Below are 20,044 nucleotides of genomic sequence, written 5' to 3'. Positions count from 1 at the left end.
CTTGGTCTACTGAAATTAGACCAGCATCTATGTCCAAAGAACTAGAGACTTCCAAAATATCACGAATCAGGTGGACGTTGTCCACCATGGACCTGCCAGGGACACAGTAGGTCTGGTCCCGGTGGATGACCTGCTCCATAACCCTCCCCAGCCTGGAGGCCAGTACTTTGGACAGGAGTTTGTAGTCCACACAGAGCAACGACACAGGGCGCCAGTTTTTGATGTCCTGCAGGTTCCCTTTTTTAGGGAGCAAAGTGAGGACTGCCCTCCTGCAGGACACTGGCATGGAACCAGAGGCCAGACACTCATTAAATACGTCTAGGACATCCTTACCTAGGATGTCCCAGAACGCTTTATAAAACTCAGCGGTGAGCCCGTCAATCCCAGGAGACCTGCCCGTTGCCATCGCCTGCAGTGCCGCCCGCAGCTCCTGCATTTCCAGGCAGGCCTCCAGCTGTTTGTTGGTCTCCTCGGAGACTTGAGGCAGTCCCCGCAGGAACCCCTCGAGGAGACCTTGCTCCTCCTTGTACTCACTCCGGTACAGGGACGCGTAGAAGCTCACCGCTCTCCTTCGCATCTGGCTTGGTTCTGAGATCTCCTGCCCCGTGTCTGAGAGCAGTGCGTGGACCACTTTCCCCTGACCGTTCTTTTTTTCCAGGCTGAAGAAGAAGCTAGAGGGAGCATCCATCCCAGAGATGGTTTGATACCGGGACCGGACCAATGCGCCCTGCACTTTAACGTTTAGCAGGTCGGCTAAAGCCCTTTTTTTGCTTTTGAGGCTTTCAAAATAACCTCGATCTCCTGTGGACTCATTTAGATGTTCCAGTTCCACTATCTCAGTCTCTAGATGCTTCATAGACCTGGTGATGTCACCTGTGACATTTAGGGTGTGCTGCTGACACAGGAGTTTGATCTGAGTCTTACCGTGGTCCCACCACTGCCTAAGACTGCTAAAATCACCCTTCCTCTCTCTAAAAACCTCCCAAAAAAACATTAAAGCCTCTCTAAAACTTCTATCAAAGGTTAAAACTGAATTAAAATGCCAGTAGGCGCTTTTAGGTAAAACATTTCTGATAAAAATACTATTTAAAAGTAAACAATGATCAGTAAAACCAATAGGTAAAATATCAGACTTCTTAAAGACATTAAAATGATGTTTAAAACAATAAATACGATCTAACCTGGCTGAGGAGACCCTGCTCTCTCTAAAGTGGGACCAGGTATACTGTCGGCAGTCAGGATGCATCCTTCTCCAGACGTCCACTATGCCCTGAGAGTGGACCAGCTGCCTTAAGGCTGGACCATCCTTCTCCAGACGTCCACTATGCCCTGAGAGTGGACCAGCTGCCTTAAAGCGTGCTGAGAGGCTGGATGAGGCTCTGCATGGTTGCGGTCTAATGCCGCGTCTTCTGTACAATTAAAATCTCCACCCAGAAACAAATAGTCCTCCGACCCACACCCACTTACCACCTCACTTAACTTGAGGAAAAACTGCTTCCTCTCTGCACCGGCTGTTGGGGCGTAACAGTTAATAAAAACACATTTAAAATGGTGGAACTGAGCTTTGATTAAAAGCAACCTCCCCTGTACACAGTGCTGGACCTCCAGTGAGTTGGGGTTAAAAGCCCTGGAGAAGAGGAGGCCCACTCCTCCACTGAGAGGAGGGTGGAGGCTCTACATGGCCTCCCCTTTCCATTCCCTCCTCCACTCAGCTTCATTACTAAAATCACTGTGGGTTTCCTGAAGGAACAGGACGTCTATCTTTTTAAGTGTGGCTGTCTCATAGATTGCTTGTCTTTTTCTCAGATCTCTGGCTCCGTTCACATTTAAAATACCCAGTTTAAAAACATCCATGATAAAAGCGATGTTTAAAACTAGGATAAAAACAAATACATTAATTAAAACAAACTTGGCTGTCAGCATCATCGTCTAAAAGTTTTTTGGCTTTCAGCACAAGTTTCCTTAATCTAAAACCCTCCTGTTCTGTGAGGCCAGACTCCTGTCTGCTGCTCAGATGGAGTCTGGCCGAAAAAATAAAAAGACTGAGGTCTGGGAAGTGGTCCTCTACTTTTACCCCGTGTTGGTTTTTCGTCTGCTGTAAAAACATCTTAAATTTTTCTGCACTGTACGGTACTTTGGTTTTTTGAGAACTGTTAAAAGAAATGTCACTGTTATCTGACGCATATTCGTTTCCACTGTCTTCTGACACCCGATTCTCCCCACACATTTTCTTTGTTTCACTGTTTTTTCTCTTCCTCCTCCTTTTTGCAGGTTTATTTTTTCCAATTTTTTCTTCCTCCATCTCTTCCTCCTCCACCTGTTCTGCCCATGCTGTACTCCTTTCTGCTTCCTCCACCTGTTCTGCCTTGCTGCTCCCTCCTGCCTCCTCCACTTGATCAGCTATGTTGCTCCTTCCTTCTCCTTCTTCCTCTCTTTCCTGCTCCATATCTGGCTCACTCTTTTTTTCAACCACTTTTTTTTCTTTTTTTCTTTTTTCTCCCTCCACCTCACCAGTGATATTTACATTTCTTTCATTCACGCTGCATTCAGTGTCATTCACTCCTCCTTCCTCTCCAGCTCCACCCGACATACTCTCCTCATTCACGCTCACATTCACAACTTCACCCGGTGTATTTACATTACTCACCCCGTGTTTGATGCTCTCCTGGTCGGTCACAGCAGCGCGTCTCCTCGGTAAAACCCGAGGAGCGGCGATCGGCCGCTCGGACTGAGCCCCGGCCACCGCGTCTCCCGGGAGCCCGGATTGCGGAGCCACCAGCGGGGGGGGGACCCCCCAGACGGAGGCCCGCGGCCCCGGCATCGGGGCAGCGGCGGCCGTGGCAGCAGCGCCACGGGACTCCGCGGAACCGGGCTGAGCCGACTCAGCCCGCCGCGGACAGGACTTCACCGTGTGTCCCTCCTCACCACAGCCGAAGCATTTCATGCCAGCTGAGCTCGCGAAGACAACGTAGTCATAATCATTTACTCTCACACGGAACCTGAGGTTGAGCTCCTCATTCCGGTTATTGAGTATCATAGATACTTGTCTTCTGAAACAGATCGCGTGTTTCAGCAGCGGAGACTTAATTCCAGACAGGATTTCCTTATAGCCAGACACCACTTTTCCAAATCTGGAAAGCTCCTTAGTTAAGAGCTCATCTGGAGCATAAGGAGGGACGTTGGACAGGATCACCCGGACAGCAGGCTGGGACAGCGGCTGTACCTGGACGAACCTGTCCAGCACGGTGATTCCTGTCTCCACAACGGAGTTGGCCTTCTCCACCCGGTCCATAAAGATCACCACGGCGCCGTTCATCCGGGCCGCCGCCTTCACGCTGCTGTACCCGACCTTCTCCCCCACAGCCAGAGCAACCTGCTCCACCTGCTCCACCTGCTGTAGCCGACCTTCTCCCCCACAGCCAGAGCAACCTGCTCCACCTGCTCCACCTGCTGTAGCTGACCTTCTCCCCCACAGCCAGAGCAACCTGCTCCACGCTGCAGGGGAAAGGTGTCGAGATGCGGATCCCGTGTTTGCGGGTGAGCCTTCTCAGCTCGGACGACATGGCCTCAGCCAGTCGCCGGCAAACACGGACCACGCAAACCCACCGAAAAACCCCGAGAAAAAACGAAAAAAAACCAAAAAGTGCTCTGTGATTATTAAACTATATTGATTGTGAACATTAACAATGAAAAATACAGAAGAAAACGTGACAAACGCTCCCTGCTCACACACGCTCCCAGCCCTTCCGCACTCCCAGCATGCACCGAGAGAGAGAGAGAGAGAGGGAGAGAGAGAGAGAGAGAGAGAGAGAGAGAGGGAGAGAGAGAGAGAGAGAGAGAGAGGGAGAGAGAGAGAGAGAGGGAGAGAGAGAGAGAGAGAAAAATCTTTGCACAGAAATATCTAAACATTTAATAAAATTGAAAATGAGACATGCAGCGATACCACTTTTTTCCATCACCGAAAGAGAAAATAGGATTCTGCTGCTTTATCATTTTCGGTTTTAGTTCTTCTGGACCTTAGTACTGCATTTGATACTGTCGATCATAATATACTTTTAAGGAGATTAGAAGATGCCGTCGGCATTAAAAACTTATTCTTAAACTGGTTTAAATCATATTTATCTGACCGCTTTCAATTTGTTCATGTAAATAACAAATCTTCAATACATGAACGGGTCCGGTGTGGAGTACCACAAGGCTCCGTCCTCGGACCGATATTGTTTAATCTCTATATGTTGCCACTCGGAAATATAATTAGGAAACACAACATTAACTTTCATTGTTATGCAGATGATCCTCAGCTCTATTTATCAGTTAAAGCCAATCAGGCCGACCAACTTGTTAAACTAGAGTCCTGCCTCAGGGACGTTAAGTCCTGGATGTCTATCAACTTCTTAATGCTCAACACATCCAAGACTGAGGTTCTAATCCTAGGTCCTAAAAAGCTCAGGGATTACTTTTCAGATAGTCTGATTACCTTAGATAATATTACCTTAACCTCTAACAGTGATATTAGGAACCTGGGTGTTATTTCTGATCAGGATCTGTCCTTTATGTCCCATGTTAAACATGTCTCCAGGACAGCCTTCTTCCATCTAAGGAATATTGCAAAAATGAGAAACTTCTTGTCCTTCAAAGATGCAGAACAAATGCTTCCTGCCTTTGTGACTTCAAGATGAGATGATTGTAACTCCCTAATGTCAGGATGTCCAAACTCCTCTGTTAGGATCTTCCAGCTAGAGCAGAACGCTGCTGCAGGTTTACTAACCAGAACTGGAAGAAGAGAGCACATCTCCCCAGTCTTAGCATCCTTACACTGGCTTCACATCAAATCTAGAATAGAATTCAACATCCTTCTGATCACATCTAAAACTCTTCATCACCAGGCTCCGTCCTATATGGAGAAACTTCTAGAAGGGTCTCACCCTCCACGAGCCCTTGGCTCTGAGGATGCAGGACTGTTGGTAATCCCTAAAGTCCTTCAAAGTAAAAGAGGAGGCAGGAGTTTCAGCCATATGGCTCCTTTACTCTGGAATCAACTAGCAGCCTCGGTCCGAAGGGCCCACACCATTAGTTTATTTAAGAGGAGACTAAAAAGCTTCCTCTTTGATAGAGCTTCTCATTAGGAATATAATAGGAGCACTAAGTTGAGCTGCTCTAGGCCTAGACTGCTGAGGGGATTTCCTCTCTCCCGTTAAAGGGAGGAACTCTACATTTGGAGCTTCTGTTTCTTGTCTTTCTTTCTTTCTCTCTGTGTAACAACATTACTGGAGCCACCAGATCCTGACAGGAGGGGAGCAGGATCCAGGGGATCAGACCCAAGACTCCCAGAGTGGAGTTACCACGGTCCTACTACCCGACCCCACCACAGCACCGGGACCCCCCCACAGCACCGGGACCCCCCCACAGCACCGGGACCCCCCCACAGCACCGGGACCCCCCCACAGCACCGGGACCCCACCGCAACGGCACGGCCCTTAAACTCCAGACTGAGATTGGCTCATCATCAGACCAACGCTCATCATAGACTTTTCTTAGTATTTGTACTTATCTGGCCTGTCTGCCTCTCTCTCTCTCCCTCTTCTATTCCTCTCTCTCTCCCTCTATTCCTCTCTCTCTCTCCCTCTTCTATTCCTCTCTCTCTCCCTCTATTCCTCTCTCTCTCTCCCCCTCTTCTATTCCTCTCTCTCTCCCTCTTCTTTTCCTCTCTCTCCCTGTCCTATCCCATGTACTTCTCCCCCCAACCGGTCAAGGCGGATGGCCGTCCTTCCAGAGTCTAGGCTCCGCCCCACGGTTTCTTCCTGAAGAGGGACTTCTTGAACTTCTCTCCATGCGAGGGAGTTTTTCCTGGTTTCCACTGTTGCTTGTTACACCTGCTTGCTTTGGAAGGTTTAGTTGGGTCCTGTTGTTCTCTATCATTGTAAGAGGCTTTGAGATGTTTGTTGATGTGATTTAGCGCTTTACAAATAAAATTGAATTGAATTGAATTGAATCATTTTGGAAAAATGTTTGTACTTTTAAAAACTTGCAAGGTATTTATTTACGTTTTGGTTTACCTTGATAAGACATGCTGCTGAGCCTGGGAGCTCCTGGCACCTTTTGTCAGCATTTTATTCTATTTTCTAAAATTAAAAAATAAAACTAACAACATTTAACATGTTAACAAGGCCTTCACAAAAAAATGGAAAATGTGGCTTATCAACACTAAAAGATAAGCCTGTTGAGATGTTTTGATAAAATGTTATGTTGTGATGTTGTATTTTTTCTAAATTGTAGTAAGAGTTTGCAAATGTATTTTGTATTATATTGTACATGAATTGTGTTTTTTTTCTTTTTCTTTTTTACTCTTACTCCTTTTACTTTTAAATGGAATTGTATTGCCTTTTTTACATCCTGGCCAGGGGACTACAGATGAACACGAGCCTTCGGGCTAATTCTGGCTTTTCTAAACACGTGTAATCATGTGTTTTATGAAATCGCACTGGCACTTTAAACAAACTAATACTAATACTAATGTTGGAAAGGTGAACTACTGATAATCAAACACATCCTTAAAGACATTTGAACAAAGTTAAGTGTTGGAATTTGTATTGTTCAAAATTTTGACGCCAATATTTTCACTTTTATGGCAAAAAATATCGGCTCCAAATATGACTACTAATAATTGGTATCAGTGTCGACCATGAGAAAAACCATATGGGTCTATTTCTCATCAATGCTGCTCCGAGTTGAAGGAGTTGGAGGAAATAATACAGCGACTGTCGCGGTACCAATCAGGTGTGTTGTTCTGGGCCAGAGGAGCTGACCGGTGATCCCACGAGCATCACAGTCTAATTCTCTAACTCTGCTCCTCAATAACTGATTCGAGAAGCAAAAATCTGATGAGAAGCTGGACTTGGATGGAAATGAGATTTTATTCTAAAAAACAGGCAAAACTCAGAGTCTCTGACCGGTCCAGGACTGACCGGACAGGGTTTGATTCTGCCTTGGATTCACTTCTCTATTGCATCATGCCTTTATTATTTTGTTTTGTTGGCACGTCCATCACACACTTGGAACGAATGGTGTCCTCAGACGTCCCTGTTGGAAAGCCCCTCTCCTGGGTTTTTACCTTGTTTGGGTGATTTGGGCAACTCAGCTTTTTTGGCCCTGCTTATGACACGATCAGAACCGTGGGCAGAGCGTCCCTATTTTTTTTTAAACATTGCCATGGATACAATACAAAGCAAAAGCAGCTATACCTATGAATAAGGTAAAGACAGAGTCACTTATGGCATCACTCTGGCAGAGGTGAGCAACAGATGTGACAGATTAATTGCTTTGTTTGTATCGTACAGCTTACCCCATTACTCGCAACAACCGGTTTGACCAGCGGGACGGTGTAGGGAGGATTTGTTGTTTGATCACTTCCAATGTTCACCACCACCACTCACTTGTGCAGTCAGTCAGACCTCAGAGAGCCTGCGGTGGTCCATCATGGCCGTCAACGTCCTCGGTGTGGTGGTGATGGTGGTTTTCTACCTGCTGGTCCTCGGGACCGGCGTCTGGGCCTCCTTCAAGTCCAGACGGGAGCAGAAGAAGAGTGCGGCCACTGGGATGGAGATGGCCCTGCTGGGGAACCGAGGCATCGGCCGGCTGGTGGGGATCTTCACCATGACAGGTGAGTGCTGAGCTCCTGCTGGGATTTCATTCCCCACTGAGTAATCAGAAAGTATATGGATGAGATTGAGAAGGAAGTCAAACTGCTGCACAGAAACTGAACGACTGGAATGTGACGCACATTTCACCTCGAGGTCCTTCCTCATATTCAACATGAAAGGAAGTTCAAATAGACAAATTCAAAGTAGAAGAGCTTCAGACACGATGTGGAATCAAATCTTTGTGCTTTTTCCTCCAGCAAACCGGAAAAATGCTTCATCACAGACCCCAGCGATCAGCTCCGAGATGTACCAGGGACAACCAGCACAACCATAGTGAGCAGGGAGGTGCTATCTGCAAACCCAGGAACCCCAGCTTCTCCAACCAAACTCCTTTTTCAAAGACGTTAAGGAGGTGGTGACTATCGGGCATTACATGAGATGATTCGTTAAATTTTATCCTCTGAACAGAACAGTTTCTTTTAAAGAATGTGTTGAGTCTATTACTTGTCATGTAGTCTGATATTAGGAGTAATTTTCAAGTTATTAATCTAGTCGTGTCTCGATCCACATGCTAATCTTTACTTTACTAACTTGTTAGCTCGCCATCCTACACAAATCTCACCAAAGACAACATCATACATGTAATTATACAACATCTGAGGAATCCAGACGTTAGACAAAGCTGATAGTTTTCACATGAACTGATATTATGAGTTGGATTTAAACAGAGATGCAGTCAGGAATCAGGTGTGGAGAGTCTCACTCCGACGCCCCTTTGTTGTCCCAACGCATGGTCGAGACGCACGTCGGCCATCTTGTCTCCCCGGTCACCACCATTTTGAATGGAGTTTCTTGGGATCTGTCATTTAGTTGTGTAGTTCCATCACAAGTCTAACACGCTCTCTCCATCTCTCTCTTTCTCCGTCTCTCGCACACTTACACCCACACACACGTAAACACACCAAGCGGTATATGGGTAGTACCAAGGGGTGTGTTTTGTTTGTTTTCAGTTTGAATAAATAGAATTTTTGGAATCGTGCTTACTTTGTTTTTAATATACACAAACGTAAATCAAATGTCAACCTCTTCTCTGTTCAGAACTATTAATTCAAATTCCAAATTAATTGTTCAATATATCTTATGAGTCTGATAGAAACAAATGATCTATCATTTCCTGTTAAACAGACGGTGCTCCAGAAGTTATCTTTACCATAGCCGATTCCATGTTTAATCAAATGATGACTAACTGTTTTGATATTGTGAATCATTATTCAGAGCCAAACTGCCCGAAGCACTCAATATGCAATATTTTTCACTTTCTAATATTAAAGGTCATGCATTAAATCTGGCTAGTGCAAACTTTATCCGGGGCAGAAAAACTACCCAGTCTTCCCCCAAGGACAAGAAGATGAAGGTTTGCTGATTCATTTTCACTTCGATGGTCTAATCTAACAAACATATTTCAGCAAAACCAAATCAATAAAGTTGAGCGCAGAGACAAGAGGCGGCCGGCAAACTCATCAAAGAGGGGAGACCAATAACAGGCTGCGTCTCACAACAACAATCAAAGTGGTTTACGCTCATTTCACAAGAATATAAGATGTCCGATTCTAATGAAGTGTGTAGGAACAAAGGCCAGGCTGTTGATGAGCAGGACACAGTGAGGTGGAGCTGGTTCAGCAGCGGTTACCAGAGTCAATACTGCTCTGGCTTCAGGGAGTTGGAGGAAATAATGGGGCGACGCGCAACAACCAGTTTGACCAGCGGGACGGTGTAGGGAGGATTTGTTGTTTGATCACTTCCAATGTTCACCACCACCACTCACTTGTGCAGTCAGTCCGACCTCAGAGAGCCTGCGGTGGTCCATCATGGCCGTCAACGTCCTCGGTGTGGTGGTGATGGTGGTTTTCTACCTGCTGGTCCTCGGGACCGGCGTCTGGGCCTCCTTCAAGTCCAGACGGGAGCAGAAGAAGAGTGCGGCCACTGGGATGGAGATGGCCCTGCTGGGGAACCGAGGCATCGGCCGGCTGGTGGGGATCTTCACCATGACAGGTGAGTGCTGAGCTCCTGCTGGGATTTCATTCCCCACTGAGTAATCAGAAAGTATATGGATGAGATTGAGAAGGAAGTCAAACTGCTGCACAGAAACTGAACGACTGGAATGTGACGCACATTTCACCTCGAGGTCCTTCCTCATATTCAACATGAAAGGAAGTTCAAATAGACAAATTCAAAGTAGAAGAGCTTCAGACACGATGTGGAATCAAACTCTCATCTCGCTCGCTCTCCTACAGTGTAGTCAGATATCACTCAAAATAATGAACATTTTGACCATATATCAACCAAGTAAATAACAAATTCAACAATATAGACCAGAGAGACAGTGCAGCTAGATATCAAAACAGAAATAAAAAAAGGAGAAATGTGCATCGTCCAAAACAAAACACCCCTAATGTGTAATATACAACAGAACAGACACCCTGAATTAAAGGTGAGAAACATTGTATGAGTTAAATATACATTAGATTACAGCTCCAACATGCAGTTTTCCACCAAGTTGATCAAATACATAACAATGAGACAAGGGACGTGTTGCATGACTCATTTGGACTCTTGAACAATTCTAAGAGTTTTGGTTGGTTTGAAGCGTTGGACCTTCTCCAGTCTAAAGAAGAGATGGAACCTCTGCAAGTTAAATCTCAACTGGTCAGTGAAGTGATGTCAACTTTCTAGTCTCTTTGTAAAGTGAATGAAATGTACAACGTACACTAAAGTATTGAAACGGCAAAGATAATATGAAAGAGTAGAAATATACATCAAGTGTCCAATAAAGAATAAAGAATAAAGAATAAAGAATAAAGAATAAAGAATAAAGAATAAAGAATAAAGAATAAAGAATAAAGAATAAAGAATAAAGAATAAAGAATTGGTGCCTCAGTTCTTCACTATCAAACTATATTACAAGTTTCAGTTGAAGTTCTGAGTATTTTTCAGTTTTGAACAGAGCTGGCAATTAATGAAGTATTTCTACGGCCAATAATATAAAAGTATTTTAGATATCTGTACTTTACTCTTTACTTCCAATATGATTATTAGAACAAATACCTACTGTCATGACTTCAAACTGCCTCCTACATCTACAATAAAGCCTGTGAACTTACTGGGTGGAGTTAATGCAAACTGGCTCATGTCCAAAGTGTAATCTATTACCTCTGAGGTTTATCCACTGTAATATATATATAACCTTTATTTGTATATTTGTGTTACACCTGATGTTAGTCACGGTGTTATTTGGAACGCAGTAAACTGAATTATGATGATTTATTACATAATGCACCACATTATTACATTTTCTTAACAAAAAGGGGAGCAGCCACATTTTGTAATAACTGTTGTAATATGTAACAAGTTATTACAACATGCGACAACGTTTATTAAAAACTGCAGCAGGTTATGTGGACGAGCAACGATGACGATGATGCCCTGAGAAAAGAGGAAGAGGGGCTGAAATACACAAAGGAAGGGCAGACAGGGGATATAGATCAACACTGATCAGACGCTACAGAGGGAGCCACAACAGGAAGGGTGAGGGAACAAAGACGCAGACCAGACAGAGACTTCAAAATAAAACAGGAAGAGACAAGCCGGTGACAGAGACACCTGATCCAATCTGATTCCTCATCAGTCCACTAGAATGTCGGGTTCTCTCCATTTCATTCACGTTTAGAGCGTTTTGTTCTCTGCTCACGTCTGTGTGGTTTCATTCCAAAAACATGCGACCGCGCCCTCTTGTGGCCCGGGAGACTAATTACATCGCCGTCAGTGTGTCTGCTGCTGCAGTGGAAACGCAACACTTTTTTTTTAACAGATTAGGTGTTGTCACGTGAGACGTTGTGGTTTAAACGGGGCCTGAGAGGTGAGTGTCAGTGAGTGTTGGGGGCAATCCAGAGGCATCAGCCGCTGGGGAGGACTGACCAATCACCTTCAGTGACTGGCTTCATGACACCACATTGGGGGGCAGCCAGGAAGGGGGAGGAGTGGGAGAATTTCATTCCTGATACTTTTTATTCCTCAACACTGAAAATAAGAAGACTGAAAGCTGTGTGATTCTCTGTTTTGTGATCCGTCTGGCAGCCACGTGGGTCGGAGGAGGCCTGATTGTTGGCACTGTGGAGATGATGTACACGCCGTCAATGGGACTGACCTGGACACTCATCTTGTTCACTGCACACAGTATGGGTTTCATTGTTGGTAAGAGTTTACAGTCACATCTGCCAGGTTACTGCTAATCTGGATTTGAGAAATAGTCCAAAATAAGAACGGGAAGTAAGGGATTCCGTCAAGCTGAAGAAGGAGTCCTATGGAGCGCTGTTAGCTCATAGGACTCCCGAGGCAGCTGACAGGTACCTGCAGGCCAGGCGGGCCGCAGCCCGGGCCGTGGTGGAGGCAAAAACCCGGGTCTGGGAGGAGTTCGGGGAGGCCATGGAGGAGGACTACCCCGAGAAAATTCTGGCAAAGCGTCCGGCGCCTCAGGAGGGCGAAGCAGTTTTTCACCAACACTGTTTACAGTGGAGGGGGGGGGCTGCTGACCTCAACTGGGGATGTCGTCGGGCGGTGGAAGGAATACTTCGAGGACCTCCTCAATCCCACCATCACGTCTTCCACTGAGGAAGCAGAGGCTGGGTCCTCAGGTAGACTCGTCCATTACCCAGGCTGACGTCACCGAGGTAGTTGCTAAGCTCCTCGGTGGCAAGGCACCGGGAGTGGCTGAGATCCGCCCTGAGTTCCTTAAGTCTCTGGATGTTCAGTTGGTGAAAAGCAGATGCCAAAAGCCGTCTGACAGCTAATTATGTAATTGTCTATCAGTGTTTGAGCTCTATATATTTGACCAATATTCTAATGATTTTTCTCCTCATGTTACATTTTTCTTCTCAGCTGGTTTGGTTTTTGCAACGCCGCTGAGAAACATGAAATGTGTCACCGTGATGGATCCGTTTCACTTGAAATATGGAAAAATCCCTGCAGCTGGACTGAGCCTGGTTTCCCTTGTGATGGATGTGGTCTGGGTGCCAGCAACACTGATGGGCCTCGGTAACGTTCTGTTTAGCACCCGTTTTCAGTTTCAAGTGAAAAAGCTAAACTTTTGTAGTTTTTCAGTCCAAAAAAAGCAAAATAAAAAACAGTGCCCCCTGGCAGCCCAACATGGAACCTACATGGTTTTCATAGTTTCAGTTGCTTCTGTGTAAACAGACATTGTTTCCAGTAAGTCGCAGTGTAAACGCCAAACCTTCCTACAATGAAAATAGAAGCGTCACGTTGAGCTCAGATGGTTCAGATGGTAGGCGAACTGGAGGCTTGAGGAGGAGCCAGAGCTGCTCCAGGACAAGTCACTCCAGGGCCTTCATGAGTTTTCACTTGGAACTTTGTGGTGTAAACGAGGCTTTATATTGGCTTTACTGTGATGCTCATTGGCTGCTGTGCTGTGGATCAATCCCTGACTGTGTCTGGCAGGAGGAACCATGAGTGTGGTCCTGGATTTGTCCTTCTCCGTGTGCATCTGGATCTCTGCTGCCGTGGTCGTGGTCTACACCCTGCTGGGAGGCCTCTACTCAGTGGCCTACACTGATGTCATCCAGCTGGTCCTCATATTCATCAGCTTGGTAAATACTGGTTTAATCAGCGCATGTGTGTGGTTTCATTACAGCAACAACCAACAGCACCCACTAGTGGTCCAAACTCATTACAACATCGTGTTCAGTGTTTCTGCTGTTGCTGTGGTATTGGCCATCGTTTTCAAAATGATGCGTTTTCACTTGAAACACTGTGGTGTCTTTTTCCTACAGGTTGCCTGTGTTCCCTTCATCATGATGAACCCTCACACCTTGAACATCAGCCAGACTCTGCTGAACAACACTTTACACTCTCCATGGATTGGCAGACCAGACGTTAGAAAGACATGGTTACTGATTGATGAGTTCTTCTACTTGGTAAGATGAGGCAACAACATCAAGTAATATCATCTCCTACAATCACACTGCACTGGGACAGCTCATGTCATTTGTGTTTCTGACACTTCAAAATGAAATTTGGGGAAGAAAATCAGCAGATTTCTTTAATTTCACTGCATTTTGTTTTGAAGGGACTGGGCAGTTTGGGATATCAGGCCATGCACCAGAGAATCTTGTCGTCTTCTTCTACTGCGACGGCCAAGCTGACATGCTTTGTTGCTGCTTTCGTCTTGCTTGTGTTTATGATTCCTCTCATTCTGATCGGGGCGGCCGTGTCGTCTACAGGTAATCAACAGCTTCGTGGACCGTCTATAAACATGTTCAAAAATCTTGTACCAGTGATCTCTGAACCAGTGTTGTCGTTTCACCTCATCTGAAATTGTTTACTTGTCACGGGTGAATGATGGCAGGACTCAACGGGCCGGGCGTCGTCGTTCAGGGGATTGGAGTCTGATTACTTCAACGCACTGGGGGAAGGGGAGGTGGTGCAAGCTGCCAACAAAGGAATAGTTCAAAAACAATGGAAAGAAAGAGACATTTAAAATGTTCCCAAGAGAAGCGCAGTATGTGAGTGCAAGCCGATTGCCCAATGGTCTTCTCCCTCTGTGGGCTCCTACCTGTCGTTATGAGCTCCACCTGTGTCTCTCTGTGTATTGAAACCTCTCTCCCCCTGTCGTCTGGGTCGTGCTCTTCTATTGGGAACTATACCATATGCCAAAATTCAAACATGGAGAAAACCTGGAACATAATGAAATGCAGGGATTACAGGAAGCAACGCATGCTCAAACAATATAAGACAACAACAACACATAAGGGAAGTCCAAAGTATACTTCTGTCACCATATACTTCTATACTTCTGTCACCAGGTGAAGACGATCACACACTCAGTCACAAGTGAAACACATCAGGGAACAGCAATCAGACATGAGGAGAGAAAGTCAAGGAAACATCATGAGACTTCAGAATAACAGCAAACAGAAAACAAGCACTTTGACATGACTGTGGGTACTGTGGTGAAGAAATGCTGAGCGGTCAAATGGAACAGTGTGGCGCCTACAGGATGTGATCCAGAACTTCCAAAACAAACGTCCTGTATTTCCTTCCTCTATTGGACTGTGGTGAAAATGGGGCTGAGCAGTGAAGAAAGGTTTTCTTTTACCAGTCTGAAGACATCCCAACACTCACCGATTCCATGAACTTTGGATGATGACTGAAAGAATGAGATTGTGGCTATAAGTGGCAGGACTCGTGGTGGAGCCGTTGGTCCTCCACAGTGAAAGGAGACAGCTAAAGTGGTTCAGGACAACGGCTAAGAAATCCACTGGTGTCCTCTAACTGAACCAAGGACATCCGACTCAGCCCGTCAGCCCGGTCCAAACTATCAGGAGAAATTGCATCTCTTGGTTGGTCTTCCAGAAGCTTGATGTCCTTCAGAAGCGTTGGGGGAAGACAGGGACGTCTGGGCTGATTGGCTCTCCATATTGCCACTGGGACGCTATGCAGGCCAAGTTGGAAAGAAGATGAATGAATGAACCATTTTAGGTCTTCGTATTTGTTCCATCTCATTTTAAATCAGTTGAACTCCTGTTTCCGTCCTTCAGACTGGAACATGACGTCCTATGGTTCTCCGTCTCCATACGAACGTGGGGAAGCAGCTCTGGTCCTGCCCCTCGCCCTGCAGCACCTCACCCCGACCTTCGTCTCCATCATCGGTATCGGATGTGTGGCTGCAGCCGTCATGTCGTCAGCTGACTCTGCTTTGCTTTCTGCTGCTTCAGTTTTCACCACCAACATCTACAAGAACCTCCTGAGACCAGAGGTGAGCTGATATGGAATCTGAGTAAACTGCTTCTTCTTACTACTACAGTACCCAAATCCCCATTCAATGATATTACTGTATGTAGAGGTGCCAGGAGCCAATAAGGATGATTTGATAGAATGAAGGAATGAACATCTGGTTCCTAATTCATTGTTTCCTCTCCAGGCATCAGACAGGGAGACCCTGTGGGTGATCCGTGCTGTTGTAGTTGTGGCGGGTGTGGTTGGAACATCTCTGGCCAACGTGAAAAACAGCATCATACTCTTCTGGTTTCTTGGAGCCGAAGTGTCATACCTCATCATCTTCCCTCAACTCGTCTGTGTCCTCTATTCTAAAGTGTCCAACGCTTACGGGGCTCTGATAGGCTTTCTGGTGGGACTGGCGGTACGACTCCTCAGTGGAAACGAAGCTCTCGGACTGCCCGTCATCCTCCATTTCCCAGGATGCACTCTGGAGGACGGCGTCTACGTCCAGTACTCTCCGGTTAAGACCATCTCCATGGTGTGTGGTCTGGTCTCCATCTTGCTCTTCTCCTACCTGACGACAGAGCTCTTCAATAAAAACCTGCTGTCTGAGAGGTGGGACGTGTTCAAAGTGAAACACCAGCAGTTGCCACAAACACCAGCAGTTGGCGCCACCGAGCTGAAGGAGAATGAGAAGCGGAACGGAAACCTCCCTCATTCTGACTTAACAGAACCAATGATGAGCACATGTTAACATTCCTGTCTGGTGTTTTTTCCCTCATGTAATGAATGAAGGGTGTAACTACAAACTCGGCTCATAAAATCCATTGAATCGTTCTCCTCAGTCCAATATAAATACAAAGTGATGCAATTGGAATAAGCCCTTTTTTAAACACGGGTACATTTTTAAAAAATGTTTCATTTAATCAAACCTGAGAAATTTCCAGTCACATGGGAACAAACGGCACCAACAGGCTTGCAGAGGTTTTTTACCACTAAGGAATGAGACATTTTTCAATATGTTGATAGTTGTTCGAGGTGTTGAGCTTTTTTGGTTCGGGTTTACTAAGTGGTGTAAAAGACCCCAGTAAAAATACATTGCTCCATTACTTTAGTACTTCACTTGAGTTTTCACATTTATTCCAACTTTCATTTATACTTCATTTTATTAAGAAGGCAAGAAAATTATGCTTTTATTCTGCTACATTTATGCATGATCCCGTCGTTACTCGCTACAAAATAAAATTTGAATATAATGGTATACAGTTGTGTCATCACGTTTGATTAATTGAACTGTGTCTCAGTCTTGGCTTCTCACTAAATAATGATGCATTATGGGACGTGGAAGCATAAGACGTCTACTGTGGAAGTGTTTACTTTTGGAAAGTACAGTTTTTGTTGTGCCCCGTGTCACTTTAAATCAGACAAGTGCTCAATTTTGGTGCTGAATCATATTTGCTGTCGTGTCTAAAAGAAAACAGGGAAGTCTGCCTATTGATCAGTGTGTCCTTAAAACATCCTGACTGGAGGCAGGAGCAGAACTTTCCTCTCGGACGTTTGATGAAGACGTTTCTCTCATTACGTGAAAGGATCGTTGAAAGGTTCGATCACAGTCTCTGGTTCCTCTGTCTACCGTTATTGGTGCATGCTCGCTTCCAAGATTTCCATGAGACGTGCTTCTACAGGACCACACTTCTCAGCCTCCCTGGGAAAGTCTACCCTCGGGTACTGGGAAGGAGAGACCAACCGATGGTCAAACCTCAGATTCAGTCCTGGCCGTGGAACAACAGACCCGATTCACCCTCTCAGTCTACAACCGTGTCCAGAGATGTCTTGTGGGAAGTGCTAAGGGACTCTACAGTTCCAGAACCACTGCTGTAGGCTACCGGACTTTGTACTGTGGCATGATTTGTTCAACGGCACCACCAGACAAGTCAAGTCAAGTCAATGATTTCTTCCCTACGGGCCAATCAAAAAGCAGCACACTAAGTGGTTCATTTTAAAGGTTGTACCTCGTCACCTCGTGTGTGACTGAAACATATTGTGAGTAACGAGACTGAGAAAACCTGTGTGAATTGATCAGGACCAGAGGTCATTTCAGGGACTTTCTGGGAACTTTTATCAGATGGAAACCAGCAGTGGTTCTGAAAAGGCAGTATCAGCCACGTTGGTATTTAGTGTGTACACCTGAAGGAAGCATGCTCAGACAGAACCAAAGTCATCTAAACAAACTGCTGAGTCACTGTTTCCACTTTCCGCACCTGAGTGCAATCTGGATGTGGATGTGAGCTGCAACAAAACTTTGTCTGCTGAGAGTACCGTGGTTAGAGATACTGAGAGTACCGTGGTTAGAGATGCTGAGAGTACTGTGGATAGAGATGCTGAGAGTACTGTGGATAGAGATGCTGAGAGTACCGTGGTTAGAGATGCTGAGAGTACTGTGGATAGAGATGCTGAGAGTACCGTGGTTAGAGATGCTGAGAGTACTGTGGATAGAGATGCTGAGAGTACTGTGGATAGAGATGCTGAGAGTACCGTGGATAGAGATGCTGAGAGTACCGTGGTTAGAGATGCTGAGAGTACTGTGGATAGAGATGCTGAGAGTACCGTGGATAGAGATGCTGAGAGTACTGTGGATAGAGATGCTGAGAGTACTGTGGATAGAGATGCTGAGAGTACTGTGGATAGAGATGCTGAGAGTACTGTGGATAGAGATGCTGAGAGTACCGTGGTTAGAGATGTGAGAGTACTGTGGATAGAGATGCTGAGAGTACTGTGGTTAGAGATGCTGAGAGTACTGTGGATAGAGATGCTGAGAGTACCGTGGTTAGAGATGTGAGAGTACTGTGGATAGAGATGCTGAGAGTACTGTGGTTAGAGATGCTGAGAGTACTGTGGATAGAGATACTGAGAGTACTGTGGATAGAGATGCTGAGAGTACTGTGGTTAGAGATGCTGAGAGTACTGTGGATAGAGTTGCTGAGAGTACCGTGGATAGAGATGCTGAGAGTACTGTGGATAGAGATGCTGAGAGTACTGTGGTTAGAGATGCTGAGAGTACTGTGGATAGAGATGCTGAGAGTACCGTGGATAGAGATGAAGAGAGTACTGTGGATAGAGATACTGAGAGTACTGTGGATAGAGATACTGAGAGTACCGTGGATAGAGATACTGAGAGTACCGTGGATAGAGATGCTGAGAGTACCGTGGATAGAGATACTGAGAGTACCGTGGATAGAGATGCTGAGAGTACCGTGGATAGAGATGCTGAGAGTACCGTGGATAGAGATGATGAGAGTACTGTGGATAGAGATACTGAGAGTACCGTGGATAGAGATACTGAGAGTACCGTGGATAGAGATGATGAGAGTACTGTGGATAGAGATGCTGAGAGTACTGTGGATAGAGATGCTGATAGTACCGTGGATAGAGATGATGAGAGTACTGTGGATAGAGATACTGAGAGTACTGTGGATAGAGATGCTGAGAGTACCGTGGATAGAGATGATGAGAGTACTGTGGATAGAGATACTGAGAGTACCGTGGATAGAGATACTGAGAGTACCGTGGATAGAGATGATGAGAGTACTGTGGATAGAGATGCTGAGAGTACTGTGGATAGAGATGCTGAGAGTACTGTGGATTGAGATGCTGAGAGTACTGTGGATAGAGATACTGAGAGTACCGTGGATAGAGATACTGAGAGTACTGTGGATAGAGATGTGGACTGTAACAAAAGTCCATCTGCTGACCCGGTCAGTTCAAACAATGAGTTCTTACCCACAGCTCTAAGCAGTCAGCCTGCTGACCTGTCTTCTATACAGTTGTACATCTTTTCCATCCCAGATCAGGTAGGTTAGTCAAACTTCCTCATGTTCGGCTCTCATCTGTTGCTTCTGTTCATAACGGTTGCTTGTGGCGGCCTGTTCGGGAATTAACTGGAGAACCAACAATTAGTGTCCATCAAGTGTCTGGTGTGTATTCAGGACGTTGGTGGTAAAGGTAACAGAACACCTCTGTAATGATGGCTTGAGGTGGGAGAGCAGGTTGCTCTTCAATCCTTTGGTAAGGTATTTAATCAACATCTCGGCAATGAGTCATTTGTCAAGACAGTAAATTCCAACATAACCTGAGCTCTGATGAGACAGAAACACTGAAGCAAAGCTGAGGTGGAGGGCACCATCAGGTGACTGGAGATCAGCCCAGAGATGACATGTGACACGGAGGTTTGTGAAAGTCAGGTTTCACGAGTGAAATTCAAAATTCAACTTGAGTCAAACTCCTGGCACCTTTTGTCAGCATTTTATTCTATTTTCTAAAATTAAAACATTTAACATGTTAACAAGGCCTTCACAAAAAAATGGAAAATGTGGCTTATCAACACTAAAAGATAAGCCTGTTGAGATGTTTTGATAAAATGTTATGTTGTGATGTTGTATTTTTTCTTAATTGTAGTAAGAGTTTGCAAATGTATTTTGTATTATATTGTACATGAATTGTGTTTTTTTTCTTTTTCTTTTTTACTCTTACTCCTTTTACTTTTAAATGGAATTGTATTGCCTTTTTTACATCCTGGCCAGGGGACTACAGATGAACACGAGCCTTCGGGCTAA

The 20,044-nt window shown here is 45.4% G+C and overlaps 2 protein-coding genes across 2 annotated transcripts in view; one reads left to right on the top strand and one right to left on the bottom strand.

Annotated features, from left to right (window-relative positions):
- LOC308120696 (uncharacterized protein) overlaps positions 1-3,763 on the bottom strand; it is a gene marked incomplete at its 3' end in the record, with an annotated part of 7,689 nt that extends 3,926 nt beyond the window's left edge. Inside the window, exons 1-4 of the mRNA XM_080481465.1 lie at positions 3,495-3,763; positions 2,242-3,382; positions 334-873; positions 1-165 (exon numbers count right to left, since the gene is read on the bottom strand). The exon at positions 1-165 is cut by the window's left edge and continues 132 nt beyond it. Coding sequence (XP_080337591.1) covers positions 1-165; positions 334-873; positions 2,242-3,382; positions 3,495-3,563 — 1,915 coding nt within the window. The 5' untranslated portion in view covers positions 3,564-3,763. The remainder of the gene's footprint in view (positions 166-333; positions 874-2,241; positions 3,383-3,494) is intronic.
- Positions 3,764-12,581: 8,818 nt separating this feature from the next.
- LOC308120760 (high affinity choline transporter 1-like) lies at positions 12,582-16,691 on the top strand. Its single transcript, XM_080481559.1, has 6 exons — positions 12,582-12,731; positions 13,152-13,300; positions 13,484-13,627; positions 13,780-13,933; positions 15,251-15,468; positions 15,634-16,691. The coding sequence occupies exons 1-6, from the start codon at positions 12,608-12,610 to the stop codon at positions 16,183-16,185; spliced, it is 1,341 nt and encodes a 446-aa protein (XP_080337685.1). The 5' UTR covers positions 12,582-12,607; the 3' UTR covers positions 16,186-16,691.
- The last annotated feature ends 3,353 nt before the right edge of the window (positions 16,692-20,044 follow it).

Source organism: Lipophrys pholis (genome assembly GCF_963383615.2).
Source record: "Lipophrys pholis genome assembly, chromosome: 15".
NCBI lineage: Eukaryota > Metazoa > Chordata > Actinopteri > Blenniiformes > Blenniidae > Lipophrys > Lipophrys pholis.
The sequence above is the reverse complement of the archived record's forward strand: the minus strand, read 5'-3'. Positions and strand labels throughout refer to the sequence as shown.